The sequence below is a fragment of the Biomphalaria glabrata genome, chromosome 14 (assembly GCF_947242115.1).
Source record: "Biomphalaria glabrata chromosome 14, xgBioGlab47.1, whole genome shotgun sequence".
NCBI lineage: Eukaryota > Metazoa > Mollusca > Gastropoda > Planorbidae > Biomphalaria > Biomphalaria glabrata.
The window spans coordinates 18,472,097-18,491,921 of record NC_074724.1 but is presented as its reverse complement, the minus strand read 5'-3'; the positions used below and the strand labels follow the sequence as shown (position 1 = coordinate 18,491,921).

General features: G+C 36.2%; 1 protein-coding gene across 6 annotated transcripts in view; it reads left to right on the top strand.

The window, feature by feature from the left end:
- Positions 1-19,825, top strand: part of LOC106075860 (uncharacterized) — an 86,494-nt gene that overhangs the window by 26,403 nt on the left and 40,266 nt on the right. For 3 of the 6 annotated variants that reach the window (XM_056010895.1, XM_056010896.1, XM_056010891.1), the window contains exons 2-3: positions 15,845-15,919; positions 17,102-17,441. In XM_056010895.1, coding sequence (XP_055866870.1) covers positions 15,855-15,919; positions 17,102-17,441 — 405 coding nt within the window. In that variant the 5' untranslated portion in view covers positions 15,845-15,854. Of the gene's footprint in view, positions 1-9,785; positions 10,023-14,891; positions 15,016-15,844; positions 15,920-17,101; positions 17,442-19,825 lie in introns of those variants that run through there. The other 3 variants (XM_056010893.1, XM_056010894.1, XM_056010897.1) reach the window with 3 other exon arrangements.

Genomic DNA, 19,825 nt, shown 5'->3' with positions numbered 1-19,825 from the left:
GTAATTTCTTCACTAAAATATAAAAAAAAGATTGATCTGTCCTATTGGGTTAGGGAAGATTGCATCTATCACACCTCCCACTGTCTCACCTAGTACCGACCACACTCGTTCAATTTTATATTAACTAATAATTGAATTTGAGATTAGAGTGTGGTGCGACTTGAAATACAAAGGGATTCAAATATCAACAAGGAGCTTATATTATATAAATATAAAACCATTTTATTTATTGACAACTATGATTTCTGCATATAAATTGGAACACCCTCCACTCTAAGGGCTTGGGTGAGGAGCAGTAGATACAATCGCCCCCTCCCAACCCACGGCATTGGTCAACATAGTAGAGGGTAACGACATAATCTAAAAATTATATTATATAGATATTCAACTAATTTTGTTCACAAACTGTGATTTCTGCATAAAATTGGACCGCCCCTTTAAAGGGTTGGGGGGGGGGGGAGGGTAGTAGATGTAATCACCCCCAACCTAACACCACCAAATCTGTTAACATACCAGAAGAGGGACGACCCAATATAAAGATTGGTAAAAATATCAATACGTAGCTTTCATCTTATAGATATGTAACAAATTCTGTTAGCGAGTAAAATTGGACCGCCTTCACTCGAATGGTTTGGGGGGGGGGGGGTGATTGATGCACCCCAACAACGTACTAAAAGGGGGGGGGTGACATAATCTAAAAATTGGTGAAAATATTAATAATTACTATATATTATTGACAAAAGTAAAGAATTCGTATACAAATTGTGTAATGTTTCTACTCAATTTTGCTTGGCCCCCTTTTTTATCTTGTAAGAAGAAATACATCTTCGTTGATCACATTATAAGCATAAATGCAGCAGGTAGGAAAAGAATTTGCCAAACAGAATAGGTGCGGGCACACATCCCTGTTGGACACAGAATAGGTGCGAGCACACATCACTGTTTGACACAGAATAGGTGCGAGCACACATCCCTGTTGGACACAGAATAGGTGCGGGCACACATCCCTGTTGGACACAGAATAGGTGCGAGCACACATCCCTGTTGGACACAGAATAGGTGCGGGCACACATCCCTGTTGGACACAGAATAGGTGCGAGCACACATCCCTGTTGGACACAGAATAGGTGCGGGCAGACATCCCTGTTGGACACAGAATAGGTGCGAGCACACATCCCTGTTGGACACAGAATAGGTGCGAGCACACATCCCTGTTGGACACAGAATAGGTGCGGGCACACATCCCTGTTGGACACAGAATAGGTGCGAGCACACATCCCTGTTGGACACAGAATAGGTGGGGGCACACATCCCTGTTGGACACAGAATAGGTGCGAGCACACATCCCTGTTGGACACAGAATAGGTGCGAGCACACATCCCTGTTGGACACAGAATAGGTGCGAGCACACATCCCTGTTGGACACAGAATAGGTGCGAGCACACATCCCTGTTGGACACAGAATAGGTGCGAGCACACATCACTGTTTGACACAGCTGTTCTCAAAATGTACTAATTGGGCTTTGTTAAATTTCACTGCATTTTGGTTCCTCATGAAAACATTCAATGAACTAAAGCAGTTAGGAAGGAATCCTATTTTTCTAAGAGTCGGAAAAGAACACTTCCGCTGCCCATGTCAAGGCTTTCGTCAGATCAACAAATACGATATATAGGTGTCTGTCTCTCTCTCTCTCCGTCGGAATTTCTCCGGCAGCAGTTTTAGAGAGGATATGTCTATATTGGAACTACCACTCTACATCTATAAAAGTGTGTCAAGGTTACATCTATCAAAGGGCATCAATTCTACATCTATAGAAGTATGTCAAGGTTTCATTTATGAAAGTACCTTTAGGCTAAATCTATAAAAGTATGTTGAGGCTATATCTATCAAAATATATTGAGGCTACATCTATAAAAGTGTGTCAAGGTTACATTTTTTTGTCAAGGTTACATCTAGGAAAGTGCGCCGTGGCTTTACTCATTTTAAGAGCAGAAATTTGTTCACTATTAACTATTTATGTTTTTTTTTAAATACTGTTCAAACATCACATTTATTATATTATGTTTATGAACGTGGTAGGCGATTACGTGAGAACGTCAACGAAAGAAAGAAAACAACTAGAGAACAAAATGCAAGCTCCATTACAATTGTGTGTACAGTCTAGCTCGGACTATGTCAGACGACAGCAAGGGAGATCACTAAGAAGTCTTCTTACTGCGTAAAACGGTCATTCTGTAAAAATCTTAGACAAGTTAGACACATCAATCTCTGAAGTGCTGGTCTTTCACAGACCACTTGACTGGTCTATTGATTTTCCGTCCAGCTCTAAGTGCGTCAGGATCGTTACTGTTCCTGGTTTAGTTTATGATTTGATAACTTTTAGGTGGCATGGACTTATCAGTTAGTGAGATAGAGGAAGTATCTCAACGTACTAAAGCTGGATACAAGGGGAGGCTAGACACAGGGAAGAAACAAAGTTTAGAAATACAAATGTAAGTATCTAGATCTCAACGTACTAAAGCTGGATACAAGGGGAGGCTAGACACAGGGAAGAAACAAAGTTTAGAAATACAAATGTAACAAGGTTACAAAGACAGTTTGTGTGGAAACACAAATTGAAAATCGTCCCCCGAAGTGTTCCATGGTAGTGTTGTACTTGTAGTAAAGAACCTCAAGTTTGTGTTACTATTAATATTGAATAGTTCTAACAGTGGTATATTTTTATGAAAAATCTGCTTGCATAAGTGATTGAAAAAATTAGATTTTTCGCTTTCAGAACTTTGAATGGTCTAAAATATTGTGATGTCGGATTTTCACTATCTTTTCTAGTTTACAAGATCTAAACGGGACGGACGGACGGATGGATGGACAGACATTCCACACAAAACTAATAGCGTCTAATAGCGCCCTTTCGGGGGTCGCTAATAAAATGTAATAGAAAATGCAAGCAACATGAGGTCGGTTAAGGGTGTCGTGTTTCAGCTAATTTACAAAAATAATGTAGGATATTGATCTGACCATACTTAGCAACAATGACAAGGTACAAGTATTCTTTCAGAAGGCTCGAAGTAATTTTGGCCTCTATCTCGAGCAAAGATCAATCTAGTAGTTCATGTCTTCCAATTGCTTTCTCTGTCTGCTTTTCTTCTTTTCCCCGATGCTGTTCCCTACCCGAAGGTTTCTGCAAACTCCGAGGACCTCGTGATATGGCCATACAGCTTTAATGCATTTATTTTGAAGGTAGTCAGCAGGTCATCGTGGAGCCCAATAGCCAATGTGATCCTGTTTTAAATTTTATCATTTCTGATGGTTTTTTGTATACAAGTTTAGATAAAATATTTTAAACAAAGCTTATATTACGTGTAATTGTATTAATTAGTTTGAATCAGTCATTAGACTAATAATAATAAATATGTACGATTAGAAATATTTTACCAATTGTTTTTGTTTTAAGCGCAATTTCATGTTTTTAGCTTTCTCAATGCGCTATGATTCTATCAACTTGTCTCAATGCGCTATGATTCTATCAACTTGTCTCAATGCGCTATGATTCTATCAACTTGTCTCAATGCGCTATGATTCTATCAACTTGTCTCAATGCGCTATGATTCTATCAACTTGTCTCAATGCGCTATGATTCTATCAACTTGTCTCAATGCGCTATGATTCTATCAACTTGTCTCAATGCGCTATGATTCTATCAACTTGTCTCAATGCGCTATGATTCTATCAACTTGTCTCAATGCGCTATGATTCTATCAACTTGTCTGAACTAGTTGGGAAAGGGGGTGGGGAGAAATAAAGGGGGTATCTTTGTGAATGTTACAGCGATGTTACAGTGATGTTACAGTGAGAAGCGCTTGAATCTGGCTTGGCTTGGCTACCTAGAAGGGGGCTCGAGGTTCGACACCCGACTCGGGCAGAGTTGTGTTTACTGAGCGCCTAAAGGCAGCACGGAAAACCAACTCCTAGATACCCCCTCCCCCCCACCCCACTGGTCCACAAATGAGATAGAATCTCTTTCTTTGATCGACATCAAACACAATTATTAATTTTGGTTAATTTTTTTTTTATTGATTCTTGTTTTGTAAGGTACAAGAAATAATTTTAATGTGTGACATTTTACCCCATGCCCTGTGTCAATCTATCCCAGTGTGGGGCAAAATGTCACAACCCAACCGCTCCCTCATAGTCGGTTCTATTTCAAACACACATAGGTGTCCCGGATCCTGTAACTTCCTGTATGACCTAAGACGTTCCATGAATGCCACCTTGTTGCCGCTCACCTTCAGCTCTCTCCATCTGAGTTCCTGTCTAAGTTCTTGTAATGAAAGTTGATCAAGTGTTTTCTTTGACGCCATTCAGTATTTTTTTCATTTTAATCAACTAAAACCAAAGCTTGTACATAGGCCTTCTTCCCTCCTTCGCTGAGGATCCCTCTTCCTGAGACCATTTGTTATAACTTAGCCAAATAACCTCAACGAAAGGATTATTAAACATCACTTTTAATCATTACTAAGAAACTAGAGCCTAACTAATAATAAAAATAATCTTTATTGTCTGTGGGGAAATTTGTCTTTAAATTTATGCATAACAAAACATTATAACTATAAAAAACAAAATGTACATTCACACCAGGCTCACTCAAAATTTACATGTGAAAAGTTTAGATCAGATAGTTTCTATTTAATGAACAACTCAAGCGTCCTTGGTTTCATTCTTTTCTGTTGCTCTATCGCGTCCCATGGTGCACACGAGCCCATGACAGTGTGCAATGAAGGGTCATAACAATATATATATATAACTTGTCTTCGAGTCCGAAGATTAATGAAAAATGCAGTTTTTCCCGTGGCTACGCAGTTCCAGCTGTGACCTACATATTTTGCCACAGCCAAGTCAAGCATAACCATTGTTCGCCGGTGGTCGATTCAGATTTTCTTTTCGCCGTCTGCGTCTGTCCTCGGCAGCGGATTTTCTTACGTACAAGAATAACTCGCTTAAGAGAGTATATGATATTTATCTATCTATCTATCTATCTATCTATCTATCTATCTATCTATCTATCTATCTATATATATATATATATATATATATATATATATATATATATACATATGTGTGTGTGTGTGTGTCTGTGTTTAAAAAAATTCACCTCCACCCCGAAATACGCCCAAATTAGACCTGGTTGACTTAGTTGACTTATTTAAGTAGTCTACAGCTTGGTAATATTTGCCAAGAGAGAGAAGAAGACAAGAATGGGGAAGACAGTATCTAGCGTCTCACTATGTGTCGGAAATTGATTTTCACCCCTAAAAGCCACATAGCAAACTGCTAAACAATGTTCTTAGTACTGGAAACGTTGTGTACATAGAATCACGTTTCGCCTGACTTAGTGTATCGCGTGTGTAGTCCGTAAGGTGAACTGTTCGATCGGAGTCTATCAAACGCTTTATAAAACAACGAGCTCTGTCAACAAAGGAGGTCACGCGCCAGAAGATCTCAAGCTGTATACCTGGTCTAAAACAAATGGAACGAAGTAGTGACTGTTTTCAAAGTTAAAAATGTGCTCAAGGTCTACTGAAATGAAGTCTTCAGGCATGGCAGAATGTTTCTAGGGTAGGGACCAAAAAAATAAAGGTAGGGTTGAGAAGACATGCCACACAAGAAGACGAATAACCTCACGCCTTGTCAAAGTTTTGTCTCATAGAGTTCATAGCAATAATTCGGAGAATTAAATCTGAAATGTAAATAAGCAAAATAGACAAAGTAATTTTGAAAAAAAGCTTATATTTATGTGTCATTGTATCAAGTAGTTTGGATCATTCGTGTAATTACATTTGTAATAGATCTACCATAACACTAATACATCTGTGTGTTTAAATATGTTTACCCATTGTTTGTTTGTTTTTAGCTCATTTTCATATATTAGCTTTCTCACTACGTTGTGATTCTATCACTTTCTCACTACGTTGTGATTCTATCACTTCCTCACTACGTTGTGATTCTATCACTTTCTCACTACGTTGTGATTCTATCACTTCCTCACTACGTTGTGATTCTATCACTTCCTCACTACGTTGTGATTCTACCACTTTCTCACTACGTTGTGATTCTATTACTTTCTCACTACGTTGTGATTCTATCACTTTCTCACTACGTTGTGATTCTATCACTTCCTCACTACGTTGTGATTCTATCACTTCCTCATTACGTTGTGATTCTATCACTTCCTCACTACGTTGTGATTCTACCACTTTCTCACTACGCTGTGATTCTATTACTTTCTCACTACGTTGTGATTCTATCACTTTCTCACTACGTTGTGATTCTATCACTTCCTCACTACGTTGTGATTCTATCACTTCCTCACTACGTTGTGATTCTACCACTTTCTCACTACGTTGTGATTCTATTACTTTCTCACTACGTTGTGATTCTATCACTTCCTCACTACGTTGTGATTCTATCACTTCCTCACTACGTTGTGATTCTATCACTTCCTCACTACGTTGTGATTCTACCACTTTCTCACTACGTTGTGATTCTATTACTTTCTCACTACGTTGTGATTCTATCACTTCCTCACTACGTTGTGATTCTATCACTTCCTCACTACGTTGTGATTCTATCACTTTCTCACTACGTTGTGATTCTATCACTTTCTCACTACGTTGTGATTCTACCACTTTCTCACTACGTTGTGATTCTATCACTTCCTCACTACGTTGTGATTCTATTACTTCCTCACTACGTTGTGAATCTATCACTTCCTCACCACGTTGTGATTCTATCACTTGTCTAGAACAGATGGGAAAAGGAGGGTGAGGAAGAAAGAGGGGGGGGGCATCCTGGTAGATGTTACCGTGATCGCTTTTTAATGCATTTTATAAAACAAAAGTTGCACGACTTGAATTGGAACTTGAAGGCTCAAGCCAGACCAATTGTTGGACAACACTAGCTCATCGCCACAACGAGATATTGGTCTCCACTGTCCACAGGCAGGTCAGTTTTGAGGTCTTCTATGACAATTGGTCTCAGCTCAAGCCTCCCCAGACCGATACACTAGCCACTGTGCCAGCGAAGTGCTTATGAATCTAGGTTTTATGATTATCTATAGTTAGTTTAAAACTTTTAAGCAACGATCTATAAAGGATAGTAATTTAACTTATACCAGCAATCTTTCAAGTACAATTTATTTCCCTTGTTTGATCCCAAACTAAATAATTAATTACCAATACTTAATAAACTAATTAATTTTTAAAAAATTAATTCTTTTTTTGTCAGGTGCTGAATTTCAACATAATCCTAGATTGGGTGTGGAACAAATAACGTTTACAAACTTTTTTACCATACAGATCCATAGACAGACGCATACCCAGACAGACTAAAATGATTTAGCTTTGTATAAAACGTTCTAGGAATACGATCAAATCTATAGCGCAGGGGCCGCAATTAAATTTTCTGTGAAAATATTTACTGATATGTTTCAAGCCTGACTGTGAATGTCAAAGTGGACATGTTTGATATATATGTTCCTGTGTCATCACACAGTGGACATGTTTGACATATATGTTCCTGGTTAGTGACACAGTGGACATGTTTGACATATATGTTCCTGGTTAGTGACATAGTGGACATGTTTGACATATATGTCCCTGGTTAGTGACACAGTGGACATCTTTGACATATGTTCCTGGTTAGTGACACAGTGGACATGTTTGACACATATGTTCCTGGTTAGTGACACATTGTAAATGTTTGAAATTATGCTCCTATTAAGGCTGATCACACATTTTAATATTTGAAATGTATATAGCCAAGCAAAGTTTGGAGGTTAACCCCCTTCCAATAAAAAAAGCAAAACTACCATCCCCAAGTTCCATGAGCGTAGCCTAGTAGCATATTGGGTTTTGATGTTAAACTCCCTCCAATACAAAAAAATTTAAGGAAAACTATGATTACTGCATGAGAGTAGCATAGGTGGGTTTTGAGATTTAAAAAATTAATTTACATCGGAGATCGAACAGACGACATTCGCATAATTAGTGCGACACTCTTCTATGCAACGGCACCTGGTGATTACATATGACCAATCTGTAACCGTAGCTGTGTATCAAGGATTGACCTCTTTAGTCAAGTTACAGGCTCTCGAGACGTAGAATGCCACAGAGACAGACTCAACACATTTGTCTGCCAGTTTCTGGAATTTCCAGCTTTTGAACAACTTTTTCACTTCCATCCAGCCATGACTAGAGTTTAGGTATATATGTCTCTGAGTGTAGGTATATATGTCTATGAGTGTAGGTATATATGTCTATGAGTTTAGGTGTATATGTCTATGAGTTTAGGTGTATATGTCTCTGAGTGTAGGTATGTATGTCTCTGAGTGTAGGTATATATGTCTATGAGTGTAGGTATATATGTCTATGAGTTTAGGTGTATATGTCTATGAGTTTAGGTATATATGTCTATGAGTTTAGGTATATATGTCTATGAGTTTAGGTGTATATGTCTATGAGTGCAGGTATATATGTCTATGAGTTTAGGTATATATGTCTATGAGTTTAGGTATATATGTCTATGAGTTTAGGTATATATGTCTATGAGTTTAGGTATATATGTCTATGAGTTTAGGTGTATATGTCTATGAGTGTAGGTATATATGTCTATGAGTTTAGGTATATATGTCTATGAGTTTAGGCATATGTCTATGAGTGTAGGTATATATGTCTCTGAGTTTAGGTATATATGTCTATGAGTGTAGGTATATATGTCTATGAGTTTAGGTGTATATGTCTATGAGTGTAGGTCAGTGATTCCCAAAGTAGTCTTTTGCAATGATACTTGAGGCCAATATATTCATTCATTAATTAATATTTAATGTCTGAAGAACTACTTCATAGAACAACACATTCTTATATGAAACATAATATCCGTAGCAACGGATGATGAACCTGCAGACAGAAAGCATTTCCAGTGTATTTGTTGATTCCAATTATACATATTAATTGTTATTTTTAATAGGTTTAAATTTGAATCAATAAAAAAAAATAGATCTCTATAACTTAAAATGTAGCTTTAAATTACTTGTCCACTCTTCGACTCACTACAGTTAGAAATTAGTTGTTGTTTCTTTTTAAATGGAGTGGAGGAATTGGCACACAAAAAAAAGCAATACACGCTAAGCAGAGGGTATACCAAAAGAACAGAAAACATTGCAAAGGGTCATCGAGACCAAAAGTTTGGGAACCCCTGGTGTAGGTAATGAATTGATCTAGTAGGAATCAAACCAAAAATCTGGAAGTCTCTATCACTGTCTTGGAACAATAAGAAGAGTTCAATAGACATTCCCTTGAACTATGTTGCTCAACTTCCAGATCTATTTTATCAATCAATCAATTCATTCAACGATCTTATCATATTTTATAAATAAATTAATCTGTTCTAATCAATCAGTCATGTATTAACAATCAACCAATCTTATGTTTGTTATCTAATCAATCTTATCAATCAATCAATCAATCAATTTTATACCTATCCATCAATGTTTCTATATCTGTGTATATATGTATCTATCTATCTATATTTATGTATCTATTTATCTGTCTCTCTCTCTCTTTGTATATCGTATAGTTTGATCTATTTTACATCGATACTACACCATGTGGAAAGTTTTTGGTCAAAGCCCAACCTTGTATGTTAACACACGCCCCCCCCCCCACACCTACGTATCCAAACACAATGCCGTCAAGTCTATTATTGTCTTTGTGTCAAGCGTAAATTCTTAAGTAGCGCCCAAATGGTTTCTTGAGTTCGGAGTATATGACAGAACGTGTCGTAGAGGAATGTTACAATGGTGTGTTGCTGAGTGTGCCTTATAAAGTGGAGTCAGGTTGGTGATTGCTTAAAGCAGAAATTATTCATTTGTAATTATTATATGAAGGCCTATATTTTTAGTGCATTCAGAACTTTTTAAGGAAAAGCCTACAGTCCTTTTTTTCCATGTATTAATTGTAAAAAGGTGTGTATTGTATATTGACAATAGAGTAAGCTTTGATAATAGCGAATTTATCAGTGAAATTATTTTATACGTGAAGTAAGTAGGTTCGTCTCATTGAACTATTTAAAATCAAAGTTTCATTGTATTATAACAACTTTAAAACAAATCTATTTTGAACTATATCCTGCAACTAGATCAATCTTAAACTAATTGATCTAAGCCTGTGTGCCAGTGAAAGCGTTAAGTATAAGTCTTTTCTTCGAAATTAATGAGGAGTGTACTATTTGATGTGGCTACGCAGTCGCAGCTGCGACCTACATATTTCGCAACATCCTGCGCAGGCACAGTCGTTGTCCTTCAGTGGTCGATTTTCGATGTGTACGTCAGCCTGGGCAGTGTATATTTTTGTTTGTCACCAATGTGTATCCCACGACTTTGTACAAAATCAGCAGCTGTTTTGTCTGCAAGTAGACTTTGACATTTGACAGCCATCAAGTTACATAGAATTATTTTTTTTGGTTTTGTTTTACTACGAGGCCTCAGAGAGAGCTGCTATGATGTTGATGTCAACCGTTAGGCTCCTAGTTATCTCATCCTCGTGTATTTTAGAACGTACTCAGTTGTTTTCCTTTCATTGAAGTCTGCACAAGTCAACTATTTAGTACATAGATCTAGGAACAGGTCAACTATTTAGTGCATAGATCTAGGAACAAGTCAACTATTTAGTACATAGATCTAGGAACAAGTCAACTATTTAGTACATAGATCTAGGAACAAGTCAACTATTTAGTACATAGATCTAGGAACAAGTCAACCATTTAGTACATAGATCTAGGAACAAGTCAACCATTTAGTACATAGATCTAGGAACAAGTCAACCATTTAGTACATAGATCTAGGAACAAGTCAACTAGTTAGTACATAGATCTAGGAACAAGTCAACCATTTAGTACATAGATCTAGGAACAAGTCAACTAGTTAGTACATAGATCTAGGAACAAGTCAACTATTTAGTACATAGATCTAGGAACAAGTCAACTATTTAGTACATAGATCTAGGAACAAGTCAACTATTTAGTGCATAGATCTCGGAACAAGTCAACTATTTAGTGCATAGATCTAGGAACAAGTCAATTATTTAGTGCATAGATCTAGGAACAAGTCAACTATTTAGTGCATAGATCTAGGAACAAGTCAACTATTTAGTACATAGATCTAGGAACAAGTCAACTATTTAGTACATAGATCTAGGAACAAGTCAACTATTTAGTACATAGATCTAGGAACAAGGTTTTTGTGGGAGATGAAGAAAGTATTTTCTAGACTGCAGCATTATGTGTTTAAGAGTGTGGCCAAACAATGGAAGAGGTTCTGTTTCGGAAAATTTTTTCAATGAAAGGCAATGAATTGTATTTATTTATCTTTAGAGGTTCTAACAGACGGGAACGTGTTTATACATTGTTTAAGGATAAATCGATGTGGGGGTTGGGTATTCCATTTGATCTGTTGGAACAAAAAGTATTTTTGTTAAGATCTCTTCTTAGATTTAGCAACATATAGGCTAAACCTTTACCACTTTTGTTTTCAATTTGCGTTAAATAAAACCGATACACCATTTTGTTATGGTAGAGAATGAGCATGTTTCCAGTAATTATAGTATTCAAGCTAATCTAGCTCACCCAGTCAATTATAACTGTATGACACCACTGAAAAAATCCTAAAAAAAAAATAATAATAAAATGAACAAAGAATTGCAAGCGTTTAAAGGATTACGGAAAGAGTGTAATGGTAGGATGAATATAAAGTTAAACTGTATATATGTACCAAAAAGCAAAACAGAGATTAACCGACTTTTTGGCGCTTCTGTGGTCAAGTCTTTATATTTTTTACAAAGCTTATATTTCCACTCTGTCTGTCTGGTCAAAAGTTTGAACACGTTATTGCTCTAACACCCGTTCTCTGATCAAGTTGAAACTGCACAATTATTCTTTGACGTAGACAATACCTGAATCAATTTGAAAAAAATTACCAATTGGTCAATTAATTACTGGTTAAATATTTTATGTGATACCAACAAGGGATATTAATCCTTCAGTATTAACAGATATGGTTAAATATGTCGGGTTTTGTCCCTTTAATTAATTGTTCAGGTTATTTCTTCCACACACGTTCTAGGACCTCGTTGAAACTTTCAACACTTCTATAGTGTAGCTAGCAAAACGTGAATCCATTGAAAATATTCACCAATTAGTCAATTAATTATTGGTAATTAATTATTTCGTTTGAAGGTAAATAACTTCTACATTCTTGAGTGATATAGTTGTAAGTGCGGAGTTCTTCCTCTTAGATAAGCTTTTTAAAAATTTTGCTTTTACTTGATGTTGTTTTCAATGTATGGCTTAGCCTAACTTAATTCCGTAGCCTAAACTCTGTATCCTGGTATACAATTTCTTTTCTTTAAAAACAAATGCAATTGAAGAGCTCATTCACTGTCTTTCTTCCTACATACAAAACTGACATACACACTTCCTACATACAAAACTGACATACACACTTCCTACATACAAAACTGACATAAACACTTCCTACATACAAAACTGACATAAACACTTCCTACATACAAAACTGACATAAACACTTCCTACATACAAAACTGACATAAACACTTCCTACATACAAAACTGACATACACACTTCCTACATACAAAACTGACATAAACACTTCCTACATACAAAACTGACATAAACACTTCCTACATACAAAACTGACATAAACACTTTTTACATACAAAACTGACATAAACACATCCTACATACAAAACTGACATACACACTTCCTACATACAAAACTGACATAAACACTTCCTACATACAATACTGACATACACACTTCCTACATACAAAACTGACATAAACACTTTTTACATACAAAACTGACATAAACACTTCCTACATACAAAACTGACATACACACTTCCTACATACAAAACTGACATACACTTCCTACATACAAAACTGACATACACACTTCCTACATACAAAACTGACATACACACTTCCTACATACAAAACTGAGATACACACTTCCTATATACAAAACTGAGATACACACTTCCTACATACAAAACTGACAAACACACTTCCTACATACAAAACTGACATACACACTACCTACATACAAAACTGACATACACACTTCCTACATACAAAACTGACATACACACTTCCTACATACAAAACTGACATACACACTTCCTACATACAAAACTGACATACACACTTCCTACATACAAAACTGGCATACACACTTCCTACATACAAAACTGACATACACGCTTCATACATACAAAACTGACATAAACACTACCTACATACAAAACTGACATATACGCTTCCTACATACAAAACTGACATAAACACTACCTACATACAAAACTGACATACACACTTCCTACATACAAAACTGACATAAACACTACCTACATACAAAACTGACATATACACTTCCTACATACAAAACTGACATATACACTTCCTACATACAAAACTGACATACACACTTCCTACATACAAAACTGACATACACACTTCCTACATACAAAACTGACATATACGCTTCCTACATACAAAACTGACATAAACACTACCTACATACAAAACTGACATAGACACGCTTGTAATAAGCTTTGATTTGGCTTTGACACGTGGAAGATACAAATAATATTTATGTTATCAGGGTATAATTGAATAAGTGTCAAATTTTCTTAATTTTAACATGGAATGAATGAATTCATTTTCATTTCTATTTTCTTAAACCACAGATCGAAGCTAAAAGATGCGATATTAAGAAAGTATGTATTAATGCAAGGTCGGCCTCAAACTCTAGATAGCTGGCCAGGTTTACGTTTGGGGAAATTATTATGCATAACATTTTACACCACATCTAAATACTTAAAAAAAAATTAACATGAATATAACTAGTAAATCTCCGACTATAGTGCAGTCAATGAAAAGGAAATAATACAAATACAATGTTTATCATCTTGTAGAAGAAGGTAATGTACAAGATATTCAATATTCTAATTAAAAATGAAACTGTTGGGTATATTTACGTTCTTTGTGTATTTCTGTTACATCATTCTACTTCCGGTCTCAAAGCCCCAACTACACTTTCAAACAAATTTATCGTTGTTTAAGATTCAAACACTCACTTGATCTCCAAAAGCTGTTGGAAACACCCGTGTACATTGCACCTACATCCTTATTCCAATAGAAGAGACCTTTAACCCTCAACTCGATTTCGTCTCAATTATTTTAAACAGATTCGTCGATTTATAATTAAAGTCTGTGCCAAATAATTATTGTCTGTGCTGTTTTTATTTATCTCTATATATAATTCCCTTCATGGCTCAACAGTCTGGACACCAAGAAGTAATAGAAAGATCACTCTTTTATTTCTTCAAGACGGACTAGAGCTACCCCACGAAAAAAAATGAGGGGGGAGGGAAAACAAGTAGTATTCAACCGTCACTAAATAGCGAGGCCGGACTTAACCATTGTCACCAAGGAATCATGGAAAGATCACTCTTTTAATTTATTTCTACACCACGTAGTTTTAGCGGCGAAAAAAAAAGAAGGGGGGGGGGAAGGAGAACAAGTAATTTACTCTGTATTCACCCATCACTAAATAGCAGGGTCGGACTTAACCATTGTGGGGCCCTATGCGAAAGTTTGGGTAGTGATACGGATAATAAGTGAAATTAAGAGTTTGTATTAGAAAATAAATTCGTCTTTGCATTTTATTCATTCTTTACTACGTACAGAATCATTTTTCGAGCCTTGCGTGTAGCGAATTTATACAGTATATTATAAAAATTCTGTTTCCTACATAGATCACGTTCAATAGCAAGAATTACCAAATGTTTCAATCTATCTTCGAGAATTGTTGAACTCACGTAATTCTTCATTAGTTTGAGGCGCGAGAAGCTTCTTTCACCAGATTCCACAATTACAGGTATTGCATAATTCCGCTTTTTTATCACGCGTAGGATTGGCGTTTGAATGACACCCCAAAATGACAATTTATTGTATATATATTTTAGGAGATTTGTATGAGTTTTCAAAAGATTTTAATAATTTCCAGATCTTTCCAGGACCTTTTCGTATATTTTGCAAATTAAGGAGATTTCCTTTGTACCCTTTGTGGATATACCAAATATGAAATAACAAACACATATTTGATAGAAAACGAATTGTGGCATTCACGCTGCGAGTGTCAGACCATGTCTAAACACGGAACCTATGTTCAATTTTTTTTTCTGGGGGGATTTCCCCCCTCCCCCCCCCCCCCAGATATTTATTTATTTAATTATTCTTTTGGACGTTTCTTATCTTATCTGTATGTTATATAATACAGACGTTACTTCAAAAAAAATGATTACGTCATATGCATCATGCATTTAGTCATTCAAATTAACCAATGACCTAAATTCTGCCAAGTCACTGGTTTTCCTGGCTAGCTCAGGCAACCAATTCCATGCTCTAATAGCATTAGGGAAAAAGGAGTATTTGTACAAAAACCAAACTCTGGAGTGAGGGTATAAACTCACCTCCTCCCCTGTGGCTGCGCTGGGGCAAATGAGGTTTAAAAATCTCTTTTATAATATAAAAATTAAAGAAACAAAAAACAGTCACCGACCTCCACCCCCCCTTTTTTTTTCTTCCTTTGGGGGAGATTTCATTAGGGGGGGGGGGGTTGAAAACGACTTCCCATCCTGACTATGCCCATGATACATGAATTACATATACTAGAAATGCTAAAAAAAAATTGTTACTATCTTCAGAAAATCTGGAATGGGAAAGTTGAGTCCAAGCAGTCTCAGCATGTCAGGACATCCGGCTATCCTGGACGACACAAGGTAAACTAATGGCAGCCTTGTTGGCTTTCGTTTTGTTTTAAGGGGGAGTATACACTTGTCGTGAATATGTTTGTTTATATCGATTGTCGCCCCTAGTGCTTGTTTTTAATATGTGTGAGCTCAAGTAAGAATGTGTACTATCGGTCGTGTGTGTCTTGACCTTGTAGTACATGTGTAGCTATTTTAGTCATTCAGTGTCATACATGTTCAAGTTGCAAGTATCGTACATAAGCAAGTATCAATGAAGAATTACAAATCAAAGGGAACTCATTAATTTGTAAAAATGATTTTGTAATTTGAAGTTTTCTGACCATTTCATCCACCCATCATTGAAGTGTTCCCGTATTGAGAATACTTTCAGAAGAGATTTGATACATCACTGTGGAAATGACATCTCTTGAAGTTGAGATAATTCATTTTGTAACAACATCATGAGACTTAACTGTTGTTTGTTTGTTTTTTTCAATAAGTTCTGCAGTTTTGTAAGAAGACTTTAAACCTTCTTCTGCTTTGCTGTTGTTTTAAACTATTTTTTGAAGAGTCCACCTTTGAATTCTTGCCATTTTTGTCAAGAAACGAGCTCTATGTTCCTGAAGCCGACTTGCTTTCATAGCCTCGATACCTTCATGCAAAATAGACACATTGGCCTTCATTTATCTTTTGGCAAATCACTAAAACCCATGAAAAAGATAAGTAACTGCATACTGGCGAAGTTTTTCTCTTGACTGACATTGTCTATGTTTTCATTGTTAAACAAAAGTTAAATTGTTCTATGTAAATGTCATTTTCAATGCTTTTAAAATTAACATTTTACATATTAATATATTAACATAATTTTGTTTTCTGGTATCTAGTAGATAAAATAAATGTTTTCGATATTGAGAATAAAGTTTTGATCGATATTAAACAACAGCTACTACATGAATCCCACATCCCCCCACCACTTTGTATTTTTAAAACATAGAATCACTTGAAACTGAATTTCCCATAACCCCTGAATACATTTCCATGGGTCTCAAGTACTCAGTGTGGATGGTGCTTGGGGACCACCGACTATTTCAAAAATATCTATGCCAAATTTCATTAAAATAGGTCAAACGGTTTTGATTTGTTTTATAAGCAGACACATTAGATTACTTCCCCTAATTGATTACAATGTGTATATATCTACTATTCTGACAGTTTGACTGTAGTACATACTTGTGGTAAATCTGGAGGGACATTTTCGTTACCTTTTGGAGCTCAACTCAAAGTACCTGAGGCATGCTTGGGTAAGAAAGACACCATTACCTGTCAAGTAGCCAGCCCTAACACAAGATGGCTGACCTGTCCACATCACCTGTACTCTTATGAACAGATCAACAGTGAACTCTATACACTCAAATCTTCTGCCAAATGTTTCAAAAAGAACCTCTTACTTTTGCTGCCCTTTAAGTCAGCCCAACATGAGTTCCAAGAAATCAATGTGAAAGGCAAATGGACGGATGAGGCAGAATGGATCAACGTTGGATTTCTTGTTAAGGCAAGTTATTTTTTGTGTGAAGGCTTTAAGGGAAGCAACTCTAGTGCCATAAAAGAAAACTATTTATGTATAATTAAACCCAACCTTTGTGTTATCTAACAATGTAGTGCCCGCTTTCTTCTCGTGTTTATATTTGCCTCTACCATGAAAACCAGTTCCTACCAGTGAACAATTTATTACAATCATCACGGTATAAACATACGCTCAAAACTTAAGTAAACCTACAATCTTCTCAAGGCTTCATTTTAAATGGCTACTCTCGTAACATTAGTAACTTTGTATTAATTTGGCTTACATCAATGACGTCCGACCAGTGGGCCAAATACATCTCTGACAGATGTGTCACGGGATATAAGTTTCGAGGAAATCAGTGCATCACGTGCCAGATTCCGTCCTCGGGTCGTAGTTTGGGCATGACTTACTTAAACAATGACGCAAGTAAAAATACCTCCATTCAAGTCACACCTTCGGAGTGGAGGCACGTGATTCTTTACAAAGGCTCTAACGATGTCCCTAGACATTTGAAAGCTGATATATAGCATTGGGAAAAGCTTGACTACCTCGTTCGTCACACCGGGACAACTCTAGTTTGAACGTTTTAATTTTTCAAAGTATAAAAAGAAAGAAATTTTTATTTCGTTGGAAAGAAAATATTTTGAACTGACTATTAGTCCCCGTGAAGTTCCGCATTCACCCAAGACTTTAATAAATTAATGATCAGTAACAGTTTGCGCATCGTCTTTCTTCTAAGTTTAGATCTAATTTACAGGCCTATCATTGGAGTTTTTAAAAGTCGAATACATTTGCAGAACTAGGATTCTGTCTCGGGCGGAGGGGAGAATTGGGCGGAGTTAAAAAATTTCCTTTTTTAAAAATTCTAACATTCATTAGTTTTTAAGAGAAAATTAATCCATCTATGATCTAACATTCATTAGTAAAAAAAAAAAGCTTAACAACTCCAGTTCGAACTCGATCTAGAAAATATATTTCTCTTGAACGGATTATTTTCGGGTATTTCCGCAGTCATTCAAGAGTTGAATAAATTAATTTTGCGCATCGTCTTCTAAGTTTAGATCTAAAGGCCTATCATTGCAATAGTCTAGAGTCTAGTTGAAATAGACATTCCGATTGTTTTCTACAATGTCTACAAAAGAGACAGACAGTTCTACTGAAAGCTACACACAACAAGTAACATAAAAGTTGTTGTTTTTTTCAAAGATTAAACATCCTTTATAAAGCTGATGACTTAACGTCAAGAGTTATTAGTACAATACCTCTATTCAACTCGTAACTTCATGGAGACTTCTGAGTGGGTGGGAAAAAGCTGGACTCGGATCTTGAAAATGTCTCTAACGAATTTCCCGAAAATTCGACAGCATATGTATATCGTTGAGAAAGAATTGGCCACACTGGGAAAACCATGGTTTGAAGAGTATAATTTTAAAAGTATAAAAAGAAATTAATTTAAATTTGGCTATAGAACTACAAAATATTAATATTGAACGGATGATACGTCTTAGGGCATTTCCGTATTCATTCAAGAGTTGAATATATTAAATGATCAGTAACATTTGGCGCATCGTCTTGTAAGCTTAGATATAAAGGCCTATCTTTGGAGGTATTGTCTTTTTAAAATGTTTTCTTTATGGTTTTTCCTGTTTTCTTCATAACTCATGCATGATAGATTTTGTAAAAAAAAAAGTTTAACATTTTTTATCACGCTCCTAATCCTCTGCCCCCCCCCCCCGAAAAAACAACAACACAACAACCAGGTTAAGCGCATGTATAAATCTACTGAAACACGGGCAACCCTGCTGACGTGCCTGTTCGAGAGAAAGAAAGATTGACTAGACCCGGGTGCCAGAGCGTTTATGTGGCCCGCACACACTTAAAAACATTATGTAACCACAGATTATAAATATAAAAATGAATAAAGCTTAAAATAAATATAATGTATGTATGTATATATATAATTTATTTATTTATATTATATATCTATACATATATATAGACACACACACACATATATATATACCCTCAGTTCCCTCTCATTGACTCATTGAAAAAACCAACTTGACCATGCGAGAAACACTTCAGAGGTGGCATCCAGAGTAAGGCGAGTTAGTGCTGCCTAGAATTAGCAATCGACACACACACACACACACCAAAAGAAAAAATCCCGGAGTTATTATAAAACAAAGCTTTACACTCCGTAATCAATTGATTATTTTCCTCATTATCGTCTCGCTTTTAGAGCATTAATAATTGTTCAGTTTAACCTGTTTTGTCTGCATCCCTACAAGATGCAAGAGCAGGAACATGAAGACTCTCAGCACTGTGCGCAATAAGCGTTCATGGCTAGCTTGTCCATTGCGACAAGAAGC